The 23828-nt window shown below is 40.0% G+C and overlaps 3 protein-coding genes across 6 annotated transcripts in view; all 3 read left to right on the top strand.

Annotated features, from left to right (window-relative positions):
• The first annotated feature begins 4450 nt into the window (after positions 1 to 4450).
• On the top strand, positions 4451 to 5859 carry LOC134821205 (uncharacterized). Its single transcript, XM_063831897.1, has 4 exons — positions 4451 to 4590; positions 4702 to 4854; positions 5026 to 5139; positions 5306 to 5859. The coding sequence occupies exons 1-4, from the start codon at positions 4455 to 4457 to the stop codon at positions 5449 to 5451; spliced, it is 549 nt and encodes a 182-aa protein (XP_063687967.1). The 5' UTR covers positions 4451 to 4454; the 3' UTR covers positions 5452 to 5859.
• A 274-nt stretch (positions 5860 to 6133) lies between these two features.
• LOC134821200 (protein fantom-like) lies at positions 6134 to 23792 on the top strand. Of its 4 annotated transcripts, none has more exons than XM_063831890.1 (25): positions 6134 to 6218; positions 6393 to 6513; positions 6665 to 6871; positions 7125 to 7273; positions 11958 to 12106; positions 12260 to 12521; positions 12675 to 12806; positions 12995 to 13139; positions 13300 to 13442; positions 13561 to 13725; positions 13854 to 14069; positions 14315 to 14432; positions 14686 to 14818; positions 14947 to 15032; positions 15474 to 15614; positions 15737 to 15839; positions 20248 to 20370; positions 20552 to 20832; positions 21036 to 21247; positions 21370 to 21501; positions 21834 to 21920; positions 22095 to 22233; positions 22430 to 22537; positions 22720 to 23021; positions 23186 to 23792. In XM_063831890.1, exons 1-25 carry the CDS (start codon positions 6195 to 6197, stop codon positions 23564 to 23566), a joined length of 4059 nt encoding a protein of 1352 aa, XP_063687960.1. In that variant the 5' UTR covers positions 6134 to 6194; the 3' UTR covers positions 23567 to 23792. The 4 variants fall into 4 exon arrangements, with proteins under 4 accessions (XP_063687960.1, XP_063687961.1, XP_063687958.1 ...); XM_063831891.1 differs by having other exon boundaries at positions 6142 to 6218; positions 22104 to 22233; XM_063831888.1 differs by having other exon boundaries at positions 6142 to 6218; positions 21627 to 21920; positions 22104 to 22233.
• The window catches only part of LOC134821203 (uncharacterized), a 90546-nt gene continuing 73799 nt past the window's right edge, over positions 7082 to 23828 (top strand). The window contains exon 1 of the mRNA XM_063831894.1: positions 7082 to 7086. The gene's annotated coding sequence lies outside the window, so the exon portion shown is untranslated. The remainder of the gene's footprint in view (positions 7087 to 23828) is intronic.

Raw genomic sequence — 23828 nt, 5'->3', positions numbered from 1 at the left:
ATCGTCACCATAGTGAACGACCGTGGGGGTCGCAACGTGATACAAGTGATACAAGCTATTGCTGCGCACGTCACTCAATTAAGAAAAGTGTCATTTGGGCCGATCAAAAGTGTGCAACTTTTGACAGATGTTACTCGTCTAAATTTCTTCGAAGTAGCGCGCGCCGCTTTCTTCTCGAAATATTATGGCCCAATGGCAAGTGCCCGATGGCAAGTGCTACGAAGTAGCTTGATACATGTTTCGTATCCAAATATCAGAGATCTTCGCGCGCGAAAGTGAAAGTGGCATGCAACGTATGTCAAGCGCGTGCCGGGCCGGATGATGATTAATCACTCTACACTCGACTGTCACGTGACTTTTTCAACCCGTTCTCTAGCTGGCTCTGAAAGACTATTTCGAAACCCTAACCCTCTAGTCCGATTCCAACCCTAACCCTAACCCAATCCATAAAAAAGCATAATATGCTGAAACCCTAACCCTAACGAGAAATTAGACTAACTTCCTTATATGGTCATATCACGTGATCGAGACAGTTTTTCGCCAATATCTCGTCAGGGGAGCATTTTAACCCTATGTCATGGGGGGTGGTTCAGAATCAGCGTCCGAAAATACATCGATTGAAGGTGGTTTCAACTGTCGGGAGCCCTTTTAAAACAATCTCGAAGATCGACTGTAGAGTGATTTAGCACGCTCGTGCAGATCAAGTGTAAGAAGCAGTTCTTACTATTATCTCTCAATCGAGAGAATGTCCTTTTGCTAAAGTTGGCATGACAACCAGATGATTTAACGCACAATGTAACCTGACACCAGGAGCTTATACTCCAAAAGATTACTGTAGAGAGTCAAGAGGGTCAAGGGAGTCAAGAGGGTCAAGGGAGTCAAGAGGGTCAAGGGAGTCAAATTTCTTATATAAGGAAGCGATTTTGAGTTCAGAAGTGTCCAGTCGGGTTTGAGTTTGTATTGACTAATAGTTCTACTACTCTACCTGTTGTAAGATTGTTTGGCTCTTCCCTCGGGGAGAGACATAGTCTTAACTGGACAGCCTCTAGGAACAAATTTGTAGTAACTCTCTGGAAGGAGAGGCTTTGATCTTGTGATAGTGTTGTTGTCATACGTTGTATGACCCGCCGCGCACGAGTGCGCGGCTCCCCCTGTATCGTCGAAACTCTACAGTGAAGCGACCGTGGGGGTCACCACGTGATACAAATAGTGTTGTACTTCTTCATTATAATAATTCATTAAACTTAACTATGAGTCTCACTTGTCCAAACCTTGAATCATACTTAGAGACCGCCTGCACTAGCAGCCTCTGAACTTTTACGGTCCTTGGCATATTACTTACTGAACTGGGGTTTAACCTCTGAAGGTCCAAAGGGATCTTCTAGGCCACTCACTCTCAAATAAGTAACTAGTCATCTATCTGGACCAACTATAAGCCTTCGAGTAAATAGACATAGATTTCTAACGTTACACAAGCCGTAGCTGCTTAAATGTTAAATTAAACTACCTTTAGTAACACCGCCAGCCAGTAAGTTTTGCTGCGTCTGATCTCGATTCATGAAGTTTGAAAGTAGTTATTATATATTACTATGCGCGCAATTTGGGTATTTTGCGTTTGTGAGAAATATAAACTGCGCCAGTTATAAATTTCACAAAGCCATGAGTTTGTGTTTGGGCAAGCGATTTAGTAAGCGCGTATCTGGTATCACAGCAACCATCATGCTTTATGCAGTTTTATAGCTTTATACTTTATAGTGGCTACAATAATGATACTGTCCCCTATTGCAGATACCAAAATAATTGATATTCCTTATAGAATTAAAGTCCATCGCTTCGCGTCATTTTAGATTTTAGTTGCAAAAGCTGAGGACTTGTGGTTTGTTCATTTTTTGCAGTAGCCTCATTTTGGAGGTCAAAGTTCAAGTTTAATTTTATTCACATAACCTGGTCATTAAAAAAAGCTTTAAACAAAATACCGAAAAGTATTTTTTCCTTTTCACCCTTTTGAAAAAAGGCAATAGTGAAAGGTTACGAATGGACGTTTTTGCAGAAAAACGTGGATTTTGGAGATAGCGGTAGGTGGGTCAAATATATGTCGTGTTCCTTACTTGCTTGCTTCCGTTCGTTACCATGTCAACTTGCCGCGCGCACGCGCACGGGGATTGCTTGCGGAGATGTGGTGTATAGCTAGTCTGTGGTCAATGAATGCGCGGCACGAGCGTATTTTAATGTATACTAGTAATGTATAGTATTTTGTAATAAGCCCAACTTGAATGTGGCACGCCTAGTCTACTGATGTTTCAATATTATTATTGTAAGGTGAGCTGATTAGAGCTTATATTAATAGTTATAGTGAAATGGAAATCTAGCGTCCGCCAAAACGAAACAACGGGCGCAATTCTTGTTAATTGTCAAGACACTATCTTATAAAGAATGAATTAATAATTTAAACAAGGTCAGCTGTGGTAAAATCTAATTCATTTTTATCGTTTAAAATCAAAACCTAGTCAAAAGTAAGGGAGAATTCACCTATTATATATTACTACAGCACCAGCCACCGACGGTGAGGCATTTTGAAATCCAGGGTGTCAAGTGACAATGCAGTTGCATCCCAGACCCTTTTGACAAATAGTGAAAGATTATCTAATGGATAACTTTACGTACTCTGCACTGACTGGTGGTATGGGACAGTCTCATGCTTGGAGTGATTATCATATACTATATATTCAATATTATTTACAATTGCCAAACAGTAATACGCAAAGTGGCCATCACTGTGGAAAATCTGATTTTCTACATCATTCTTTATTGTAACTGTCTACCCTTATTTTAATTCATTATTTTCAGTTGTGTAGACTATAGCCATGTACAGCCCATCAGCAGAGCTTAATGCATACATTCTTGACTACAAGGCTCAGAAATCTCTAAAAAACTCTCCATTTTCAACACCTACTAGAAATCTGTACAATGTTGACAGCTTGTCGTCTAGTAAAAGTTGGCTTCAAGATGTTTTAACGATGCCACCTGAGTACAAGAACAAAAGCAGATCAACTACACCTTGTTCACCTCCAACCCAGGTGGTTCCAAATGGTTCAGGGGACTCATCTGTCGCACAGTGGCTCAATGAAATTGACGATAAGATCTCAAAGCGATTTCCCAAGGTCAGTAGTCCACATTCATATATCAGCCAAACTGCTGATAATGACGATAATGAATCAATTGGAAGTGACAAAACATTAGAACTTATTATGGCTGATCCTCAAACTGGGTTACTCAATTCGTGTCATTGTGCATCATATGATAGTCATCCAAATGCTTCAAATAATATCATGAAATCTCCTGATGGTAAGAAAGGAGAGGCGTATTACTGCGATTGCAGTGATCTTAGAGCCCCTGCATGGGTTGATGATGTTATCAATGAGAAGGATGTGTGTAGTACATGTTCCGAGGTAGATCTCACTTCTTATCGTCCTGAAAGCAAAGAGCATTCTGTTAACTTACCTAATGGTTACAAACTATTTGAAAGTAAAACAAAGACGAAGCCTGAAAAACCTCTCAAGCGATCTAAAGGCAAAAAGAAAAGTTCTTCCCGGGTTGCAGATGAAAAACTCTTCTTTAACGAAACATCTAACTCTCAAAGAGTTTCTCCGGAGACAGAAAACGTAATGAAATTATTGGAACGAGCTATACACCAGCTTCAGGAGGTTAAAGGTGCTGTGGAGGATAACACTGTCAGCGCAATCACCTCTGACATCAGCATCACCAGTCAGGCTCTTTCGGAACTGCCAGTCGATTGAAATATTAAATTGGAGTGTGGCATGTTTGATATGATATTTCATACTATTTCTAATATTTAATGAAGATTGATCATGAGTTAATATGATAGAATCTATACGATATAATGCATTCGTTTTAAGACCAATACAAAATTTATCCTCTTAATTTTATGATGATCTCAATTTTCATAATTTTATCATTGTTTTCATACCTTTACTACAATTCCTTATTACCTGATCAGTTTTCTACCTAAATTTGCCTACTTGACATTTTGTAAATTCGACATTGATTTATTTAGATCCTGAAAACACCACTGACTTGTGCGTAAGACACCAAAAATTAATTGACCCCACAAATTTGCTATATTTCTTTATTACATAAATCGTAACATTTCTGGACTATATTCTGACTTACCTATAAATTATAGGAACTCTATTTTACTTCAAATTGTGTTAGGGTTTACATTTTTTGTGAATTCAATAAAGTTATTACCACGTTTCCAATCCTAATATCATTGTTTCATTGCATTCCAGCTGACCCATACAAACTTCATGTAAAAATGAATTGAATAGTTCACCTCTAGCTCTATTTGTTAATGGTTATTTTTTGTTTTTATAATTATATTCGACATGTAATTGGTTCATTTATTTTCCTCAACTTATATCACAGGAAGAGACATGTGGCTCTACATGTACCCGCATTTTTGCTACATTTTGGTGCGGTATTTTCCTTTCCACAACAGACGAACTCTCAGGATACTACTGATTGGAGCTACCTTTATCATGCTCCTTCCTCAGCTTATCATTGTTCAAGGTGATCCTAATGTACTGATCTGTTCCCTTCAATTTGAAATATTTTTATCTTACTAATGTTTGCTGCACAACTTTAATTGAGATCGTCGTTTAAAAAACTGTGTTTTTTCAGATCCCAGTAACTGGCGTGACTGTGACAGGAACCTTCTGCAGCTCCTGATAACAAATATAATATTTACTGTCACTATGATGTGTTTCACAGTGATATTCTCTATTATGGAACCTATACCCTGGATTATAAAGAATACATTCCACGGCTTCGGAGGTTTTTAGTGGAGATCATCTGATTGTTTTGCCAACTTCTAATATACTTTTAGTTTTACAGTTATTCTGCATATGTTAAGAAGTTGATATAGTGATTAGTTTTAGTTAGAAACTCATGAGATACGTATCTTATTTTAGAATTAATGGCTAAGATACTAACCACTATTTTCAGGAGTAGCGTTTATATTTCAACTGGTACTGGACGCTAAATCCCTCACTAAAGATGATTACTGTTCAGTGACAGTGCCACAGCTTTACACTTACATGTACATTCTTGCTGTTGTGGGTGAGTTGAGATACTATGTACTTTTAAAGCTTTTAAAGAAAGCTTTTACACAGCGATATGTATTTAAAATGCACATGACGGTTCTCTACATATCGGTGTTGTACCTATATATTTTTAGATTTTTAATATTCGTTTAGTTTGTTACCATTTACCGTCCGTTTAACAGGTACACTGTGTATGGTGTTCTATGCTGTGATGGTCCCCTTCTGGCTTCTCAACTACTTCAGAAGAAATTCTCTCCTTAACAAAACCACCAGAGAAGGGGTCTGCTGGCCAATTGTTGACTGTTGTGGTTGTATCTGGCACGTTTAGTGCACAAAGTAAATATTTCAACAGAAATCAAAATTCTGAAAAGAACACATGTTTGGTGTCCTCATGATCATATTGTAATGAAGCCAATTTAATTTTTATGAATGTTTTGATTTAGATGTAAATTATTGCTGACATTTTCGTTATTGAATAGTTCACTGAAGTACAGTTTTTTACATTTAGAACTTTAGTAAATTTTATAGTATTAATAGTTATACGATTAGTTGTTCAGCTATTTTATAGTTGCTTATTTGAAAATGCAAACATGTCAATTACATTTATTGTTCATAACATTGACATTTATTGACATCTAGTTTTGTATTTTATCCTTTTTAAATTTTTAGTTTGATTATTTTTTAGTTTAATTATTTTTATTGATCATGATATAGTAATAGTATATAGTATTATATTAGTAACTGAAATATTGTAAAGTACTTAAATACTTAAATCAGTAAAATGTTTGAATGAATGCTTTGACCCTTGATTTCTATCTATGGACTGGTATAGTTTACCCTTACCCAAGCTAGGCTTGGTAATCCATCCCTCCCCATTTTTGCCAGCTGTGCTTCGACAGATTCCCGAGTTTTAAGATAACAAATAATAATTATCTCCTGCCAATTAATTGTTAACAAGTAACATGTAATGATACTACAATTTATTAATTGTTTGATAACACCACCTGTTTGATGTTGTAGCTAGTGTAAAGGAAGCCAGCACAACAACATCATCTCTGTAACCTGGTCGAGATGGAGGCTTCCTTGGAGGATAAGGTTAGTTTAACAGTTGCCATGGTAAATGTTACTGGAAGGGAGGAGTAGGAGGGAGGGAGGGGTAGGAGGAGGGGGAGGGAGGGAGGGGGAGGGAGGGGGTGCTGTGTGGTTTATAATATGAGAAATGATATCCTTGTACAACGAGCGTTTAGTTTATGTTATCTATTACTCCAGGTTTACGAGCTGACAGCGGAGAACACAGCACTAAAGAAACAGAGACACTCACAGGATGAGAAAATGAAACGTCTAGCTACTAAAATACTCAGATTGAAATCAGACATGAAGAAATTGCAAGGTTTATTATCTGAATTTTTGTGGAAAGTACAACAGTCTTAATACTATATTCTAAATGTGAAGCGTGGGATAAAAATTGTTGGGACAAGAAAGAGATATTGTGGGTTTGATATATAACGTTCAGAGTAAACTAATCATTTCTCAAATTCCAGTTGGAAAGCCTACCAAGTACACAAATGATGTGGAAGTGGTGGAAGATTTAAAGATGAAGGTATCCCAGCTAGAGGGGGAGATATCTAATCTAAAACAGAAACTTTTACTGGCTAAAAACCTTACTCCTGACCAGAACAAAAGCAAATCTCAAAAGGGATACAGCTTTGTGGAACCAAGAATAGACACTGGACTACCCTATAAACAAGGTATTTAGGTACTGGTAATTAGGTACTGGTATTTAAGTATTTGGTATGGGATTCAGAAGACGTAGTTACGTGGAATGATTATTTCTATTCAATAAAGTTTCTAGCTTAAAGTCTGCTGCTTCAATTTGTTCGCAAGTTAAGAGTGTAAAGAGAAATTCTCCAAGAGAAATCAAGGATTCAGATATGCTGTGTTTATGTATCTTTAAATAATTTGATATAATTATATGAGTACTGATCTGTACTGTTAACACAGGTGGAGTAGTAACGCCGGGGAGGAAGACTCCTGCTAGACAGCAGAAACCACCCCAGTTCCCTCAATATGGACAGAGTGTGTTAAATAACGCCAAAATGGAGATAGAACAGTTGGATGAGATAGTGGACCAGCTCAAATACCAACTGCAGGTATGTGAAACTAGGGTTTTTTCTATAACCTTTTCCATAACTTTGCTAACAATTTCGCTCGGAAACAAAATCGGATTACTTTTTGGTAAACTATTCGAGATTTTAATTGATTGACGGGGTGATCAACAGGCATTTTAATTACAACAAATTAATCTACGATGTTTGATATTTTTTGTTGTAGGCTTTATTTAGACTTCATCTAGTTCATCTAGTTCATCTAGTAGATCACAGATCCATCACATTCCAATCAATCGAAACACGTACATCATAACAAGCAAAATCTATACTTTATACAACATGCAACACAAAGAGCGACTCACTAAAATGTAATAACGTACTTAAAATAAGAACGGTAAAATACAAAGGAAATACAAATTTCTGAATAATCTATAATTATATATGGTGAAATGACGTCTTTAAATGGCTAAATTAGAGGTTGTTTTAGAGGTTGTTTTAAAAAGCTGTTTTCATAACAAATATCTACATTTTACCTTCTGGTTCACTGAGTGGGGTACCAACAATGCAAATATTTAGCTCTTGGATATTTAACGGTTGTAGTGGGTTAACAAAGTTACAAAAGCTAACTTATATTAAAAATGATATTGCAATATCCAGAAACTTATCAATACAAAATCGTAAAATGTTCATTTGGGCCTTGGGGGCTCAATACTCCAATTGCCCAGTCCAATCTTTACTTCAAGTGACTGGACCCAGATTCAGCTGCAATCTGTTGTCTTCTGTTATCTCCCCCGAATTACATTTTCTCCCCGATATGATACAGCTTAATGTTGTAAACACTATCGAAGCTAGTACAAATATACTCAAAACTTTCCATACGAAATCAACTGAAATTATTAAATGATTATCAAATTTAATGTCAACATAAAATCCGATGGAATAATTGTTCCATATATATGTATATCTGGATTATTGTTTAGATCTTTTCCTGGGACCTTAAATCTAACTATCTTAAGGGGGGGGGGGGGGGGGGGGCCAATGGATATTTTTTTGTGAAACTTGATTTCGAGATAGCAGTTGACCAACAAACTAAGACCAGTGACCGAACTTTTGAGGGGGTCCCGGACCCCAACCGCCAAACGGTGCCCGCGGGGCAGCCACGCCCATATTTGGTCCAAATTAGGCCCAATTTAGCCAAATACTCTGAACATGCCCAAAACCCAAATTTTAGGTGCTCTACTTGTAGCTAGTGGTCTCTTGAAGTCGTATATGAAATTTCATCAAGATTGGACAAAAAATGACTGAGTTATGAGCCAAAAACCATATGCCCATATTTGGGAATACGCACCAAATTTGGTAGATTTCGTCCCATAAATTGGTCAAATATCAATATTTTTCACTGAAACTTACTTTATATGAAAGGTAAGCCTAAACTACATATTCTTTGTAAGTTATAGCTTTATATCTGTTTAAATGTGGATACTAAGGCGAAAAGACCACAAAAAATGAACTAAATTGCCCATATCTTGGTTCGCGATATTCGCGGAATTGATCTCATTAAAATTGTAACAACTCAATCAGTTTTCAAAATTTTTCCATGAAATTTTCGGAATCGACTCGAAATCGCATTTCCACCTTAGTTTCAGAACAGATTTTTGATTAAGGCCTCAAAATAAATTTGGCGGCCAAATTCTGAATTTCTCCGGGAAAATTTTGGAATTTGGCCGCCAAATTTTTTTGGAGGCCTAAATCAAAAATCTGTTCTCAAACTAAGGTGGAAATGCGATTTCGAGTCGATTCCGAAAATTTCATGGAAAAATTTTGAAAACTGATTGAGTTGTTACAATTTTAATGAGATCAATTCCGCGAATATCGCGAACCAAGATATGGGCAATTTAGTTCATTTTTTGTGGTCTTTTCGCCTTAGTATCCACATTTAAACAGATATAAAGCTATAACTTACAGAGAATATGTAGTTTAGGCTTACCTTTCATATAAAGTAAGTTTCAGTGAAAAATATTGATATTTGAACAATTTATGGGACGAAATCTACCAAATTTGGTGCGTATGCCCAAATATGGGCATATGGTTTTTGGCTCATAACTCAGTCATTTTTTGTCCAATCTTGATGAAATTTCATATACGAGTTCAGGAGACCACTAGCTACAAGTAGAGCACCTAAAATTTGGGTTTTGGGCATGTTCAGGGTATTTGGCTAAATTGGGCCTAATTTGGACCAAATATGGGCGTGGCTGCCCCGCAGGCACCGTTTGGCGGTTAGGGTCCGGGACCCCCTCAAAAGTTCGGTCACTGGTCCTAGTTTGTTGGTCAACTGCTATCTCGAAATCAAGTTTCACAAAAAAATATCCATTGGCCCCCCCCCCCCCCCCCCCCCTTAAACCATGACAGTAAAACCCCAATTTACCGCACCCCGATTTACCACAAAGTGCAAACCCCGATTTACCACAAAGTGCAAACCCCGATTTACCGCGGCTGTTTCCTATCCCCCAAAGTCCGCGTTAGATTAGGTTTTACTGTATATTATAACTATCAATGTAGCGTAAAAAGGGAATACAAACCTGGACACTGTTTTAAGTTACAGTGCTGAGAGTGGGTGTGGTTACCCGAGCAGTGCCTCCCCCCGTTAGTGGGGGCAGGGTTGCTGCAGTTCCTCACTCTCCTCTGAGTTCCCTCCCCACAATCCTGGGAACAGTGAGACCACTCACTGAATCCAGTCCAGCCACCGTTCACTGAGACACCCAGGATGTTAGGAGGTAGAAGTAGTCACTAATTGGTTACTAATTGGTTACTAACTAGTAATTTACAAATATTGAGACCAAGCAGTCACGAGTGACGAGACTAGAGTTTTTATAATTTAGTAAAATAATTAAATTTTAGGACCATTATGAAAGCCAGGTTGCTTGATGAGGGTTGGGACCCTTCATACCACACCATATAATACACTTATACAGGCACCCTACTTTACAGTATACACTATACGGCACTCTCACCTAGGAGCTGACTGAGATCAGATACAGCTCTCCAATAAACAGTACTAGGATACTTGTTATCAGGAGATAAGTTGATTAACTGAGGAGTCCTGCTCCAGTAGAGCTTCCAGAACTTGTAACCAGTGCAGGTAGCTTCAGAGAGGTGGAACTTCAGCACCAGCTCCTGTTCACAGAAGATCCTGATAGTGCGGGGCGATGTGCGCTCCAGTGTCCACACCTACAGTGAAATGTAGTGAAACATGGAGAAATATTTTGGAACAAGAAAATCTTAGAGAAATAGTAAATACATCGCAAAATAGTGAAATACAGATAATTACAGTGAAATATAAATAAATACAGCGAAACATAGTGAAATACATCGAAATACAGCGAATCATAGTAAAATGTAGTGAAATAAAGAGATATATAGTAAGAAAAAAGTTAAACTTTAGTGAAATAAATTAAGTTAGCTATATACAGTAAAATTGGGTGGAACATAATAAAATATGATTAAATATTATAAGGTGTTCTAAAAATAGAGAAATATCTATGTATATTATTTAGTGTACAACATAGAAAATATAGTTAAATAAAAATAAAGTAGTGAAATGTTCGCTGCAAGGTGCAGACCTTGAGATTAGTATCAGGTATAGTTGAAGGAAAAAGAGAGTAAGTGTTCATACAGTATCTGATCCGGTACTGCACAGAACCAGAGAAGAGTAACCTCACTCCCCCCGCCCTCTCCCTCGCCTCGTTCTCAAAATACACGTTAAGTGTAGCGCCGCCCCCTGGGTAGGTTGTAGCGCCGCCCGCTGGTGTAGTGCCGCCCGACTGGTAGCGAGTCTGTATTTGTACTGGTTTCCAGCTCCACTCTACTTCCGAAAACGCCAACCCATCTGCCGCCTCCCAATCTGTAGTTCATACTATCATCCCCTCTCACCACAATAATTAATTAATAAAACAGTATTTGGCAATATTTAAAAAATAGATTTTAAATTAAATGTAGCCGTATTAACTTAAATACAACTGAGTGAAATTGTTCAACTTACCAAACAGATGGGCTCTGTTTCTAGCTCTGCTGCTTGTGGTGTTCTGTTGTTTAGAGATAGCTGTCAGGATTGTAACAACAAGAATGCCTCTCATTCCCTGTTACAATAACACACACACTTTTCTACCTCTAAACCTACATATAACATACAACTACTAAGAGAGACATATAAGGATCAGGAAAATACAACAAAAATGTAAAGATGAGAGGAAAGTAGGATTCAAGCTTTTGAAACTTTCAACACTACTAATTCCCAATCAACTGAGAGGAAAGTTAAATAGCGCACAACAACAAAGTAGATGGTTTGGAGATGACGTTCTAATATGAATTACAACTGAGAACGAAGATACATCATATTGGAGACTGGACAGACAAACCAAACTGTCAGTTGTGCTAACTTGCATCACACCATGTGCATGGTGGAGTATACACGTACTGGGTACCGGTAATGGGTATTACCAACTAGTCATTGATTACTAAATTGCTCATTATTATTAATATTTAATTAGTCATTAATAAGTCCCTAAGTAGTCACTAATAAGTCCCTAAGTAGTCACTAATAAGTCCCTAAGTAGTCACACACGAAGTTGATTCAGTGTTTAAAGTAGCTAAGCTTTAACTACACCGTAGTCGGAGGTGATGTGCAGAGTTATGCAAAGTTTCTTGTAATGTAATGTATGTTTGTCAGGTGGTGGAGGATGAGAAGCAGGATCTTCTCAACAGACAACAAGATTTAGAGCTGGGCTACGAGAACAAGCTTCTCGCGCTGAGAGAACAGCTTCTACAGCATCAAAGAACGGGCATTTCTGAGGATATCGATATTATCAACTTACAACGGTGCGAAACAGTTTTATTTTTGTGTTATCTAAGTAATCTTTATTAAGCTATTTTCCTCTTCTTTTTATTGCCCTATATCACGACACTGCAGTTTATGAATCATAATAGCATAAAGTAACTCGTTAAACCCCATTACAAGTATTTTTCTTTCAGTAAGATAAAAGACTATGAAGACCAACTGGGGGACGGCGACACTAAAGTTCTGAAAATACGTAACGAGCTGAGCACGTCTAAAAGAGAACGCGACCGCGCGGAGGAGGAGGTGTCCGAACTGCGGGGACAAATTGAGAAACTTAATGCTCAGCTGAGAGCTACTCATAACCGAGCTGAAAACTCCTTGTTGCAGAGTAATCAGGCTAATGAGATGAGTGTGGCGCTGGAGGAGGTAGAGAGGGAGAGGGAGATACTGAAGCAGGTGGGGTACTTTTAGAGAAGGAGGATGGCTTATTATTCTTCTGTTCCTTCAAGGGGTGCTTATAGTGTAAGAAACCATATCTTTATAGTCTCTGTATTATTATCATTATTCAGTCGTTTAGTTAGATTTACTCAGCATGTTCGGCATTTTCAGGAAAACAGCCGGCTGATTGAGGATGTGTTTGATATTGAGAAGGAGAAGAACTATAAGCAGAATGAAAGAAAACTACGGGACAGAGTGAAACAGTTAGAACATAGACTAGAGAGGTTGCAGTCAACCACTCAGGTTTTTAAATAGTAGAGAGACTAGATTATGTACCCAAGCTGTGCCCCAATTGGAGCCCAACTGTACCTCGAGAGTGTCCAGATATGTACAATAAGTACATCCATAATTATTTATCGACAAATTTCCAAGTTGCACGTTTATTCCCGTTTCCCAATAGTTCCAGTTTCCCAATAATTCTCGTTTCCCAGGACGCAGTACCAGAACATGATGAGGTATTCGACAAGTTCCTGACTGAGCGAGACAAAGCATCTGAGTTAGAACACAGAGTTAACAAACTTGAGATGACTAACCGAGAGTTGGAGATGCAACTGGACAGAACTAGGGAACTACTTGGTATGTTCTTATCTGCTTTCTTATCTATGATTCGTTACAGGACTGATGATGATGATGCTAACAAACTTGATAAACATCTCGAAGAGGCGTTAGTCTACCATTCATGAGAGGTAGTTCTAGTAATTTGATTGGCTAACTAATTAAGTAATTATAATTTTAGAGGAGGAAGAGAAAATAAGAATACGGGAAAGAGAGGAGCGTATAGCTGAAGACCAGGAGTCTGTTACCAGAGATACAGTTACCAGAGATACAGTTACCAGAGATACAGTTACCAATGTGGTTACCAGGGAGATTCCAGTTCAAGTCAGTACAATCTTATTAAAGTGTATTTGGTTTAATACATTTTGATAGAATAGCCAATAATAATTTGGATACTGTACTGTAAATTTACTAAACTTATAATAATAAATGTGTTTATCAGTCGAGTAAAGCACTGCAGTTGGATGTGGAGAGTCTAGTTGGGGAGGACCCGGCCAGTGAGCTAAGAGAACTGCAAAGTGAGCATGCTAACTTGGTTATGGAGCTGGAGAAAACTAACATGCTCCTGGATATTCAGTACAAACTTAAGCAGGACTACCAGGATGAGGTTAGGAAAATATCACTAAATAATTACGGACAAAATTAAGTTTTAGTCTACCCGATTGATCTTGCTTGTAACGAATAATTATAAAAATCAACTTTATAAACAAATAATTACTTTGTTTTCTCCTACAGGTTACTGGTCTAACAGGAAAGTACGAGCGTGTGAGGAGAGAGTTCGCAAGACGGGAAGATGAAACAGCCAAACTGCTGGACATAAGGAACCACACGATAAACAAACTGGAGCTGCAGTTGAGAGACATTGCGTATGGAACTAAAATGGTGAAGATAGAACCCACAAGTGATAGTGATAGTCCTGCAGATTATAATATTAATTTAGAGCGGGGCCAGGTAATTACAGTGCACTTTTATTGTTAGTAATTTGTTATGATTTAGTAGCAGTCTTTAAGCTAACCTATTCTGGTTTTTTTAAGGGACAGAAAAATAAATAAAAATATGAACGGGTTGAATTTATAGTGTATACTAAATTATTGACAATATAAACAATATGAACACTAAACGTTAATAAACACTCTGAACAATATGAACAATAAACATTATAAACACTCTGAACAATATGAACACTAAAACTTCAGAATGTGATGGAGATACACATTGGTAAACTCTACCTCTCACAAGAGCATCTACTGAATCCTGATGAGAAGTTATTTGTGGTTCTCAACTTCTACCATTTTGAGACGGTCATTAGTAAGGGTGAGTAGCTTCTTCTGCTTTAATACCTCTGTTTTTACTGTGCAGTGCGGTGGTGTTGTTAATTACTATCGCTCCATATTCTAGAAATGATGCGTGTAGTTGTATTTTAATTTATTTTAACTTTGAAGATGAAATATTTAAGATGTAATTAAATACAGACTCGGGATAGAACTCCCAAATCAGTCACAAGATTACTTATACATAGTTATATGTATTTTAAGGTTAACATCCTTCATAAACCGACACATTGCAGTTGTTGGGGGTTTGCAGCCTGATTTCAATACAACTAGTCAGAATATCGTTAATGTTGACGATTTCTTCCTGAAGAGTTTGCAAAGTGAGAGCGCCGGAGTGTATCTGTACAGTTGTAATGGCGTTGAATTCAGGTTAGCGGTATTTTACATCTTTAAAATAAAGTTAAGAGGTTGGTTGCCAATATTTCTATATTTATTCATTATTACTTACTATGGTGATGTTATTAGGATTTTGTAAGATGTAAACTAATTACTGTCAGGTGTATTGGAGCTTGTCAGCTGTTTTTCAAAGAGATTATAAACCAGCCCTCCAATTCAAGAGTTCACGGCTCACTTCAGATATTAGGTAAGTGGGGTTAAGTACGTTAATGATAATAAATATCCTGGAGAGCTCGAGCCGCGGCCGGAGACATCATTGTTTTGACCGTCTGTATTGTGCGCGTCTACGTTATATTTGTCACGGAACACGCAGACGCCGAATTAAAATTTACTGACGCAAGCAAATGTTGTGTGCAGTCAGTATGACAAAATGTCAAATTAAATATAATTTTGGCACCGATGATTGGTATTTTTTACATTCAAGAGACAACTCGATTGAAGTTGGAATATTTTAACCCTCAGGCTTGGGACTGAGTGTTCTTACTCTAATATACTAAGGAAATAAATAACAATGCGTGGTGCATCATTGCTATCCTGTGTAGTGTGTACAGTAAAACCCCGATTTATTGGGTTTTACTGTTTTTCTCACGAACAAGATATTTGAACCTGACTGTAACTTCTAATCCAGGTACAAGTGGTGAAATAAACGGAGTTGTGTTCGCTAACCTGGAGTACTATACTCGACTCAAGTTCCCGATAACACACTCACTTACCTTGTTCAAAGAGAGAATGAAGGCTAATACTTACCTTAACAACAACAACCAACCAGGTCCGATATCTAGTGTTACACTCGTTTGTTAGGTGCTAGTATTTTGTGGAGTTACCTTCATTTATTACCATGTTAGACTTATAAACTTGTTTGTATTTTGTTGATATTTTATTTTATTGCAGATGCAGCAAGTGATGGTGTGGCACGTGACAATTACAACGAACTGAAGATAACCGTACTGAACTGTTCACAACTCAAATCATCTTCTAATTCTCAACCTTCACCGTTAGTTCCACCTTTATTCCACATTTTTGTTACTCAGGTAATAAATAATTAATATCAGCTATTTATCAACCTCCAAACAGGGCACTATCCGTCGCGGAGTCGAGTCCGCGGCGGAGCCGCCGGACTCCGAGCGGACTCCGAGCGGACTCCGGCGGAGCCGCCGGACTCCGAGCGGACTCCGGCGTTGCTCCGCCAAAATGTATTTACAGTGGACTCGAGTACATTTTGGCGGACTCCGAGCGGAGCCGAGCGGACTCCGAGCGGACTTTAAAGTCCGCCGCGGACTCCGAGCGGCTCCGCGGCGGCTCGGTGGAGTGTCCGCCGCGGACTAAGCCACTAGGCGGACTCCGGTCCGCCGCGGACTCCGGCGGAGTGCTTGGCGGACTCCGCCGGACCTCTCCGCCAGACTTGAATCCGGCGGAGTCCGGCGGAGCTTGGCGGACTCCGCCAGCTCGGCGGACTCCGCTCGGAGTCCGCCGGACTCCAACAGAGTCCACTGACTTCCGACCTCCGTCTTCCGACCCTCGGCTAAATTTGTCACGTGACATACAACATAGCATTTTGCAATATTGTGGTCAGATGAAAAGGTCGCTAGTGATAAACCTTAACCATTACCCTCACAATGTCAATAGTTTACAACTCTAGTCCTAACTTTGACCCTATAATGTATAAACGTTGACCCTAACCCTCCACCAAACCGTCCGCAGCGAAATATCAATGTCATTGACTGGTCACGTGACCAAAACAATTTTTGTCATATTATCTCATATGGGGAAGCGTTTTTAGCAAGCAAAAATACGTCGACCATCACAGGACGACGCCAGCCAGCACTCTCTACGCTCTTCGAGCTCCGATCGTCCTGTGACGAAGTAAGGACGAAGCCTGAGGTCCTCAGGTAACGTCGACCACCGATTGAAAATTCAAAGATTTTTTGACATAAAGGTCAAATGTAAAACTAAAATCTTGATGTTGATTGATTGACGACGTCAATTTTTGAGCACAGCGCGAGCGCATGCGGAAAAGGACCGCGTAGCTAGTCAAGATGTTGATAAATATTTGGCTTGTGGCGCGATGTGTTGCTCTAACTATAGCCCTCTCGCTTGCAGTAGCGCGCGACCGCCGGAGGCGGAAATGACCTGGTTAGCTAGGTAAACGCGATGTGCCTTGTAGGATGAAATCCTACTAGCTGACGCCATTCGCAGCTGTGCTGCTCGCTGTACGTCAGTGATCGGAATTTATACGCGTATCCCCCGTTAAGATGTGCCACTCGACGCGCCACACAATTTTTCTCGTTGCTCGTCGCACGTCGATGAACAACGAAGCTCGTTGCGACGCGCCGCGCAATGAGCTGCCAGGCTAGGACATCGTCCTGGTCCAACAAATTTTGGCGAGCGATTTTCTCCAAAAATTTAATGAGGGCGCCGACTTCCACTCTGGCTAGGTTTCTTTTTACCCAGCGCGCGTTCCTTAATGGGATGAGGTAAAATTAGGTAAAAAGAATCCACTGACTTGGCCAGAGTGCTTTCATAAAACTTTATTACTAGCTTAGCGTTGTAGGATTATATACTTTAATTTCGGATCGAGTGAAGCGAGTGATACACATTACTTTGATTAAACTCATGCTGATCACAATACAGTACAGGGAAGTGGGTAACACGGCTTGCAGTCGCAGCTGCGGCTCCTAGCTGGCGGTAATATTTCAATGAACAAGAATTAAGAAAAAGAGAATTTAAGAAAAAGAGAATTTTATTTGCCACAGAATAATCAATACATATAATATACTTCAAAAAAAACTTCAAAATATATTGTTAGTTCATCTATCGTTCATAAGATGGGGTACTCTTAATAATCAAGTACATGAGTACCCGACCCGCCGCGCCACGCAAGCACCACACTGCAATTGAAATTGGAGATGTAAGCATAATGGGCGCGGGGGCGCCGCGCACGTGGATCGTGCCGGCCCACGTACCCAAATTGCAAATGCAAATGTACATGTCACAATGTCACACTCACAGTCACATTTATTCATTTCTACACAATTTATTCATTATACTTATCTGCCCACGAGTGCTGGTATCAGTTTGTGTCTTAAGACACTCTCTAGTGGTCTGAATAGTTCTGCTATGTTGGGAACAGTTCTTTGAAGGTATTGCCATCTGCAATTTACTCCTTTACTGTATGCAGCTAACGCTGCCTGTGGCTCATCGGCAGCAAAAGTAAAAAGTTTCTCTATATCCTTTATACATTTCTCTACTTTCTTTTTGACATGATATTCCTCCTTGAACCTAGGGGTTCCAATTACCGCTCCGAGGTAATAATATATGTACCTATAATATAAGTTAAATTTTGAAGTGAAGGAAAAAGGACGAGTTTTCGATAATCTGTGATGATGTTTATGACATTATTTTTGATTTGATTTGATTTGATTTGAAGGCATTCTCAGCATCTATAAGAATAACTGCTTCACATTCACTGCTCTCAAAGATTTGTCGCATTACATGTGTTGCTGCTTCTATCCCTCTCTCAAGACCTGCGCATGTTTAAACATCCGCTTGCTGCCAATATGTCCGGCTTTAATACGGTTACCACTGCCTTGCTAATTATTCTCCTCAAACAAATAGATATAGAGTATCCTTCCCGACCTCCAATTGCAACAAAAATTGGTAAGCTTACTCATAAACTTACAAGGAAAGTGTCCGAAAAATTTAAAGCATATCCAACCATCAGACATTATGTTACAGCTAAAAGCAGCGTATTTTGCCCCATTTTTATTACTATATCAACTCCGATATCCACCAAATTTTTCGGACAGTTGTGAAAGCCCAATTGGAAGGTCGTCGCCAATTTCCAGAATGATCTCATTTAAGGAACTGAAGATAAATCCGAATAATACGACAAAAATGGTCAAATTTGGACGAATTTGGTCAAATTACGCGACTTTTACAGCTACTTTTGCTCCAAAAGCCGCGCACCATCAAATATGGCACCTAGGCGAAACTCACTGATCTTTCCAAAAAGGTATAACAAATTTGGTATTGTGAAAATTCTCACAGTCTCTAGAAAACAGTGGTACAAAAATTTTTTAAATCCAAGCAACTTTATTTTTATCGTGCACCCCCTATAAAAAGAAACCTAGCCAGAGTGGAAGTCGGCGCCCTCATTAAATTTTTGGAGAAAATCGCTCGCGCTCGCTAAAATTTGTTGGACCAGGACGATGTCCTAGCCTGGCAGCTCATTGCGCGTCGCAACGAGCTTCGTTGTTCGTCGACGTGCGACGAGCAACGAGAAAAATTGCGTGGCGCGTCGGGTGGCACATCTTAACGGGTGATACGCGTATAAATTTCGATCGCTGACGTACAGCGAACATCACAGCTGCGAGTGGGGTCAGCTAGTAGGATTTCATCCTACAATGCAAGGCACATCGCGTTCATTTAGTGTTTAGCTAACCAGGTGCTTTCGCGCCGCTGCGGGCGCGCTTGTTCCACAAGTCATTTTGGCGTCGTCCTGTGATGGTCGACGTATTTTTGCTTGCTGGGATCCGGCCGAATGACGCCACATGCAACGTGTAAGGTAAAACTAAAAACGCTTCCCCATATGAGATAATATGACAAAAATTGTTTTGGTCACGTGACCAGTCAATGACATTGATATTTCGCTGCGGACGGTTTGGTGGAGGGTTAGGGTCAACGTTTATACATTATAGGGTCAAAGTTAGGACTAGAGTTGTAAACTATTGACATTGTGAGGGTAATGGTTAAGGTTTATCACTAGCGACCTTTTCATCTGACCACAATATTGCAAAATGCTATGTTGTATGTCACGTGACAAATTTAGCCGAGGGTCGGAAGACGGAGGTCGGAAGTCAGTGGACTCTGTTGGAGTCCGGCGGACTCCGAGCGGAGTCCGCCGAGCTGGCGGAGTCCGCCAAGCTCCGCCGGACTCCGCCGGATTCAAGTCTGGCGGAGAGGTCCGGCGGAGTCCGCCAAGCACTCCGCCGGAGTCCGCGGCGGACCGGAGTCCGCCTAGTGGCTTAGTCCGCGGCGGACACTCCACCGAGCCGCCGCGGAGCCGCTCGGAGTCCGCGGCGGACTTTAAAGTCCGCTCGGAGTCCGCTCGGCTCCGCTCGGAGTCCGCCAAAATGTACTCGAGTCCACTGTAAATACATTTTGGCGGAGCAACGCCGGAGTCCGCTCGGAGTCCGGCGGCTCCGCCGGAGTCCGCTCGGAGTCCGCTCGGAGTCCGGCGGCTCCGCCGCGGACTCGACTCCGCGACGGATAGTGCCCCAAACAGCAACCCCTCGCTCTGAACTCTGAAGCTCTCGTATCAATGATACAACTTTGTAGGTTTGATGTCTAAACATCAGTTAATATCAGAGTACACTCGTATTAACATTCCCAATATCGACCAGGTATGTAATGTACAAGTTCTACACGTTCGAGGACCACGACACAGCTATAATAGACAGCACTAATAGTCCCCAGTACAACGACACTATGAGTTACCCTGTCTCTACTGATGGACATCTGCACAGGTTATAATCAGCTACATCCTTCATTAACTGTACATGACAGTGTACACCTTATTAGCTTATTCTCATACACGAGAAACGTGTACCCTCTTTTGCTACCCCTATACCTTTTTTACCACCTCTTGCAGCTTCGACATATTTGTATTAATTGTTAAACTGACCTATTTAACTTGATGACTGGCAGGTACCTAACCCAGGGAGTTTGCCACATCTATGTGTTTGATGACTCTGAGCAGCCAGATAGCCTGTTAGGAGTGGTAGAAGTGCCCCTCCTGCCCCTAGCTCACGGTAACAATATCTCCGGTGTGTTTGAGATCTCCAACAAGACTCTTGGAGGTGGGGTGGTTGGGGTTATGTCCCTGAAGTTGGAGTGGCAGATGAGCTATCTGCCTCCCTCGGCTCAGCCTGATATTCTTACTCCTGATCAGACTGACAGACGATACGCAGCCTGTGACTTGGACACTGGTCAGTTCTTTGGTTTTACTTTAACGTTCATCTACATTTTTATTTACGTTTTGTTAAACGTTCATTTACATTTTTGAACGTTTTGTTAAACGTTCATTTATATTTAAAGATTATCCGAAAGTTATAAATTGTAACCAGGGTACAATAATAATAGCTTGTTATTTGAACGTTTGTCTGAACGTCTGAATGTTTGTTTGTTTCAGAACCGCAGTCACTGCTCCCAGAACACTACGAGCAGATTTCACGTGAACAAGATGAGAAAAGGAGAGCAGAAGAGAGGAGAAGGGAAGACGAGGAGGAGAGGAGGAGAGAGGCAGCACAAAGGAGAGAAGAGGAAGAGCAGAGGAGGGCTAAAGAAGAGGGTGTAAAAGAAGAGGAATTGATAAAGGAGCAGAGTAAACCAGCTCTTCAACATGTTCGTTATTGCCCTCTAACCCTCATAACCCCTTCCATAAAACCACCTAGCAGTCCCCTCATAGACTAACCCCTGTTTAACCTATAGATTACAGTAGATAATAACTTACTGTAACCAATCAGGTGACGTTCAAGATAGAAGAAGCAGAGTTAAGGGAGGAACAAGAGGTAACAACAGTTGAGGCTCCCCAAACTGAGTTCTTATCCTTCAGAAGTGTGGAGGAGTATGAGAGGGCTGTCAAGAAAACTAAAGAGGTAAACTATCTTGTTAGTAATGGGTGTGTATTTAAACGTTTTAGGTTTCACAATATTTGGACGAATACGTCTATTTTCTGTGCACGAGTTAAAGGTTTTTTTTCACTGATTTAACAAATCAATAGATATCGCAGGAATCTTCTGGAAGCACCATCTCGGAAATATCCTCGGTGGATGAACCGCCCAAAACTCTGGTTACACAGGGTGACCACATTGTGCAAGCCATCATTAGCGATGAAATTAGCGAGGAAATTAGCGATGAGATTAGTGAGGAGATGGAAGAATTAGCTGGACTGGCTAGTTCTTCTGATAATGACCAAGAAACATCTCAGAAAGCCGCAGCCGACGCCCAGAGCGCTCAAGAAAAAGAAGAATCCTCAGCTCCTGGAGAAAACTCACAAGTGTCGAGACTCAAAAAGGTTTTTATTTAGTGCAGAATAGCGGAGTGGATTATATGTATATTAGTACAGATGTCCTCATATTTAACTTTAATATTAATAAATATATAAATATTTAAGTTTAACTTGATTGATATTATAAAGAAAGATAGTACGGGAGATACTGAGAAAAGAGATACTAACTGTAACTCCCAGTTACAACAGAGTGTACTAGACGACAGTAGTGACGAAGATGATATTGTTCTGGGCACGTTTGAAGTGAGATCCACAACTCCAGTCCCTTCCCCTCGACCTCCCAGCTACATGGACCTCTCTGACGACGAACCTGACATCGGTAATCAATTAGTTAATCGCTAATAAGTTAATAATTCATTGATCAATTATTCATTACTTATGTAGCTAATTAATTATTCTAAAAATCATCCGCATACCCCATAATAGTTAAAGCAGGTAAGTTGGTTTACAATTATACACCCCCTAAAGTCCCCTAAAACTGCCGTAATTTACACCGTAAACTCTATAATTATCAGTTGAAACAGAGTTGGAGCCCACTTCTGCAGCTCAGCTGAACCAGGCCACTCCTTTTGATACCACATTCTTCGAGGAGGAGCCATCGGAGGAGGACTCACTTGAAATAGGTCAGACACGACATCAAGTAGTTACCTATTATGTATATTAATATAATATTGAGTGTTGACAGTTGTCAAAGTAGCTAGCTTTAAGTTGCCATTTTTATTAGTTACAAGTAACTAAATATTTGTTGCTGGTGACTAGTTACCAATGGTAACCTTGGTAACTTACCACAGTTCCATGTTCTCAGGTAACTCAGCAAATAACGCGGGACTAGACGAGGACGAGACGTTGGAACAGGTAACAGAGCGGATGATGTCCAGTGATGACGACGAGATGGTGGTGATGACGACACGTGACTTTACAGCTACACGTGACTTTACTGCTACACGTGACATGTCAATGTCCAGGACTGCTGACTCGCTTGATCTCGGAGAGACAGTCTCCTCTACTCCTGACCCTACTCCCCGCCCTCCTCCCCTCGTCGTCATTATTCACTATCTCTCCTTCAGACCTGACGCATTCTTTGTTGTGGAGGCAGAAATCGGGCAGGTAAGAAGTTTGTTTATTAGCAATAATGCGTATGCAACCATACGTAATCAATAATTTAAATTAGACCACGCTACTGACTTTGATTACTTTTACAATTTACACTATGTATTTTGTATTATATTTTACTGTTTAATCTTTAATATCTAATAGTGCTTCTTTTCCAGGTATTTGTAGAATACAAGCTACTAAATGTGGACCCAGCAGACACAGAAACGCCCGGATCAGTAAAAGTTACACCGGACACAAAACTGAACTTTAACTTCAGGAAAACATTTTACATCGAGAAGGAAACAGAGGATTGGCGTATGCTCAAAGATATTGTCAACAACTCTGCCGAGAAAAAGATCACATTCACAGTGGTATCAGACCCTGGTGATGATACAGATGCTGAGTGCAATAACCTGTGTAGGGCTACTGTGGATTTACCCGTGTTGGAAGATATCACAGAAGAGGAGTTACCGCTCTTCGGGGCGAGGGATGGTAATCAGGTGGGGGTCCTCTGTGTTACCATAGAAACAATGAGCGCTATCAGGGCACTTACCTGACACAAACGATGAAATCTTCTGTCAAATATTCAGCTTAGTGTTGGATTTATTTGATTTTATGGCTGTTTTTGTTATGCAGCTAATTTATTATGACGGTGGTCCTACCACTGGTAATATCACTGGTAGACTCGATGACTGATTTTGACTTTTTCTACTTTTTCCTTAACAGTTAACAGTTTATGTTCATATTTGTTTGATGTAAGTTTATTATTTAAATTTATGCTGATTGATTTCGTAATAACTTAATGGAACAGATAAACCG

The sequence above is a fragment of the Bolinopsis microptera genome, chromosome 9, assembly GCF_026151205.1.
Source record: "Bolinopsis microptera isolate Bmic1 chromosome 9, MBARI_Bmic_1.0, whole genome shotgun sequence".
Lineage (NCBI taxonomy): Eukaryota > Metazoa > Ctenophora > Tentaculata > Lobata > Bolinopsidae > Bolinopsis > Bolinopsis microptera.
Note: the sequence above shows the minus strand (reverse complement) of the source record. Positions and strands in the feature narration are given on the sequence as shown.

Excerpts from the sequence above, each read along its gene's own strand:
- LOC134821205 (XM_063831897.1), top strand. The coding sequence starts at position 4,455 with ATGTGGCTCTACATGTACCCGCATTTTTGCTACATTTTGGTGCGGTAT. Across the intron at positions 4,855-5,025 it reads TACATTCCACGGCTTCGGAG|GAGTAGCGTTTATATTTCAA; the intron begins GTTTTTAGTGGA and ends CACTATTTTCAG. Across the intron at positions 5,140-5,305 it reads GTACATTCTTGCTGTTGTGG|GTACACTGTGTATGGTGTTC; the intron begins GTGAGTTGAGAT and ends TCCGTTTAACAG.
- LOC134821200 (XM_063831887.1), top strand. The coding sequence starts at position 6,195 with ATGGAGGCTTCCTTGGAGGATAAG. Across the intron at positions 14,070-14,314 it reads TTAATTTAGAGCGGGGCCAG|AATGTGATGGAGATACACAT; the intron begins GTAATTACAGTG and ends CTAAAACTTCAG. Across the intron at positions 21,921-22,094 it reads AAGTGTCGAGACTCAAAAAG|TTACAACAGAGTGTACTAGA; the intron begins GTTTTTATTTAG and ends TGTAACTCCCAG.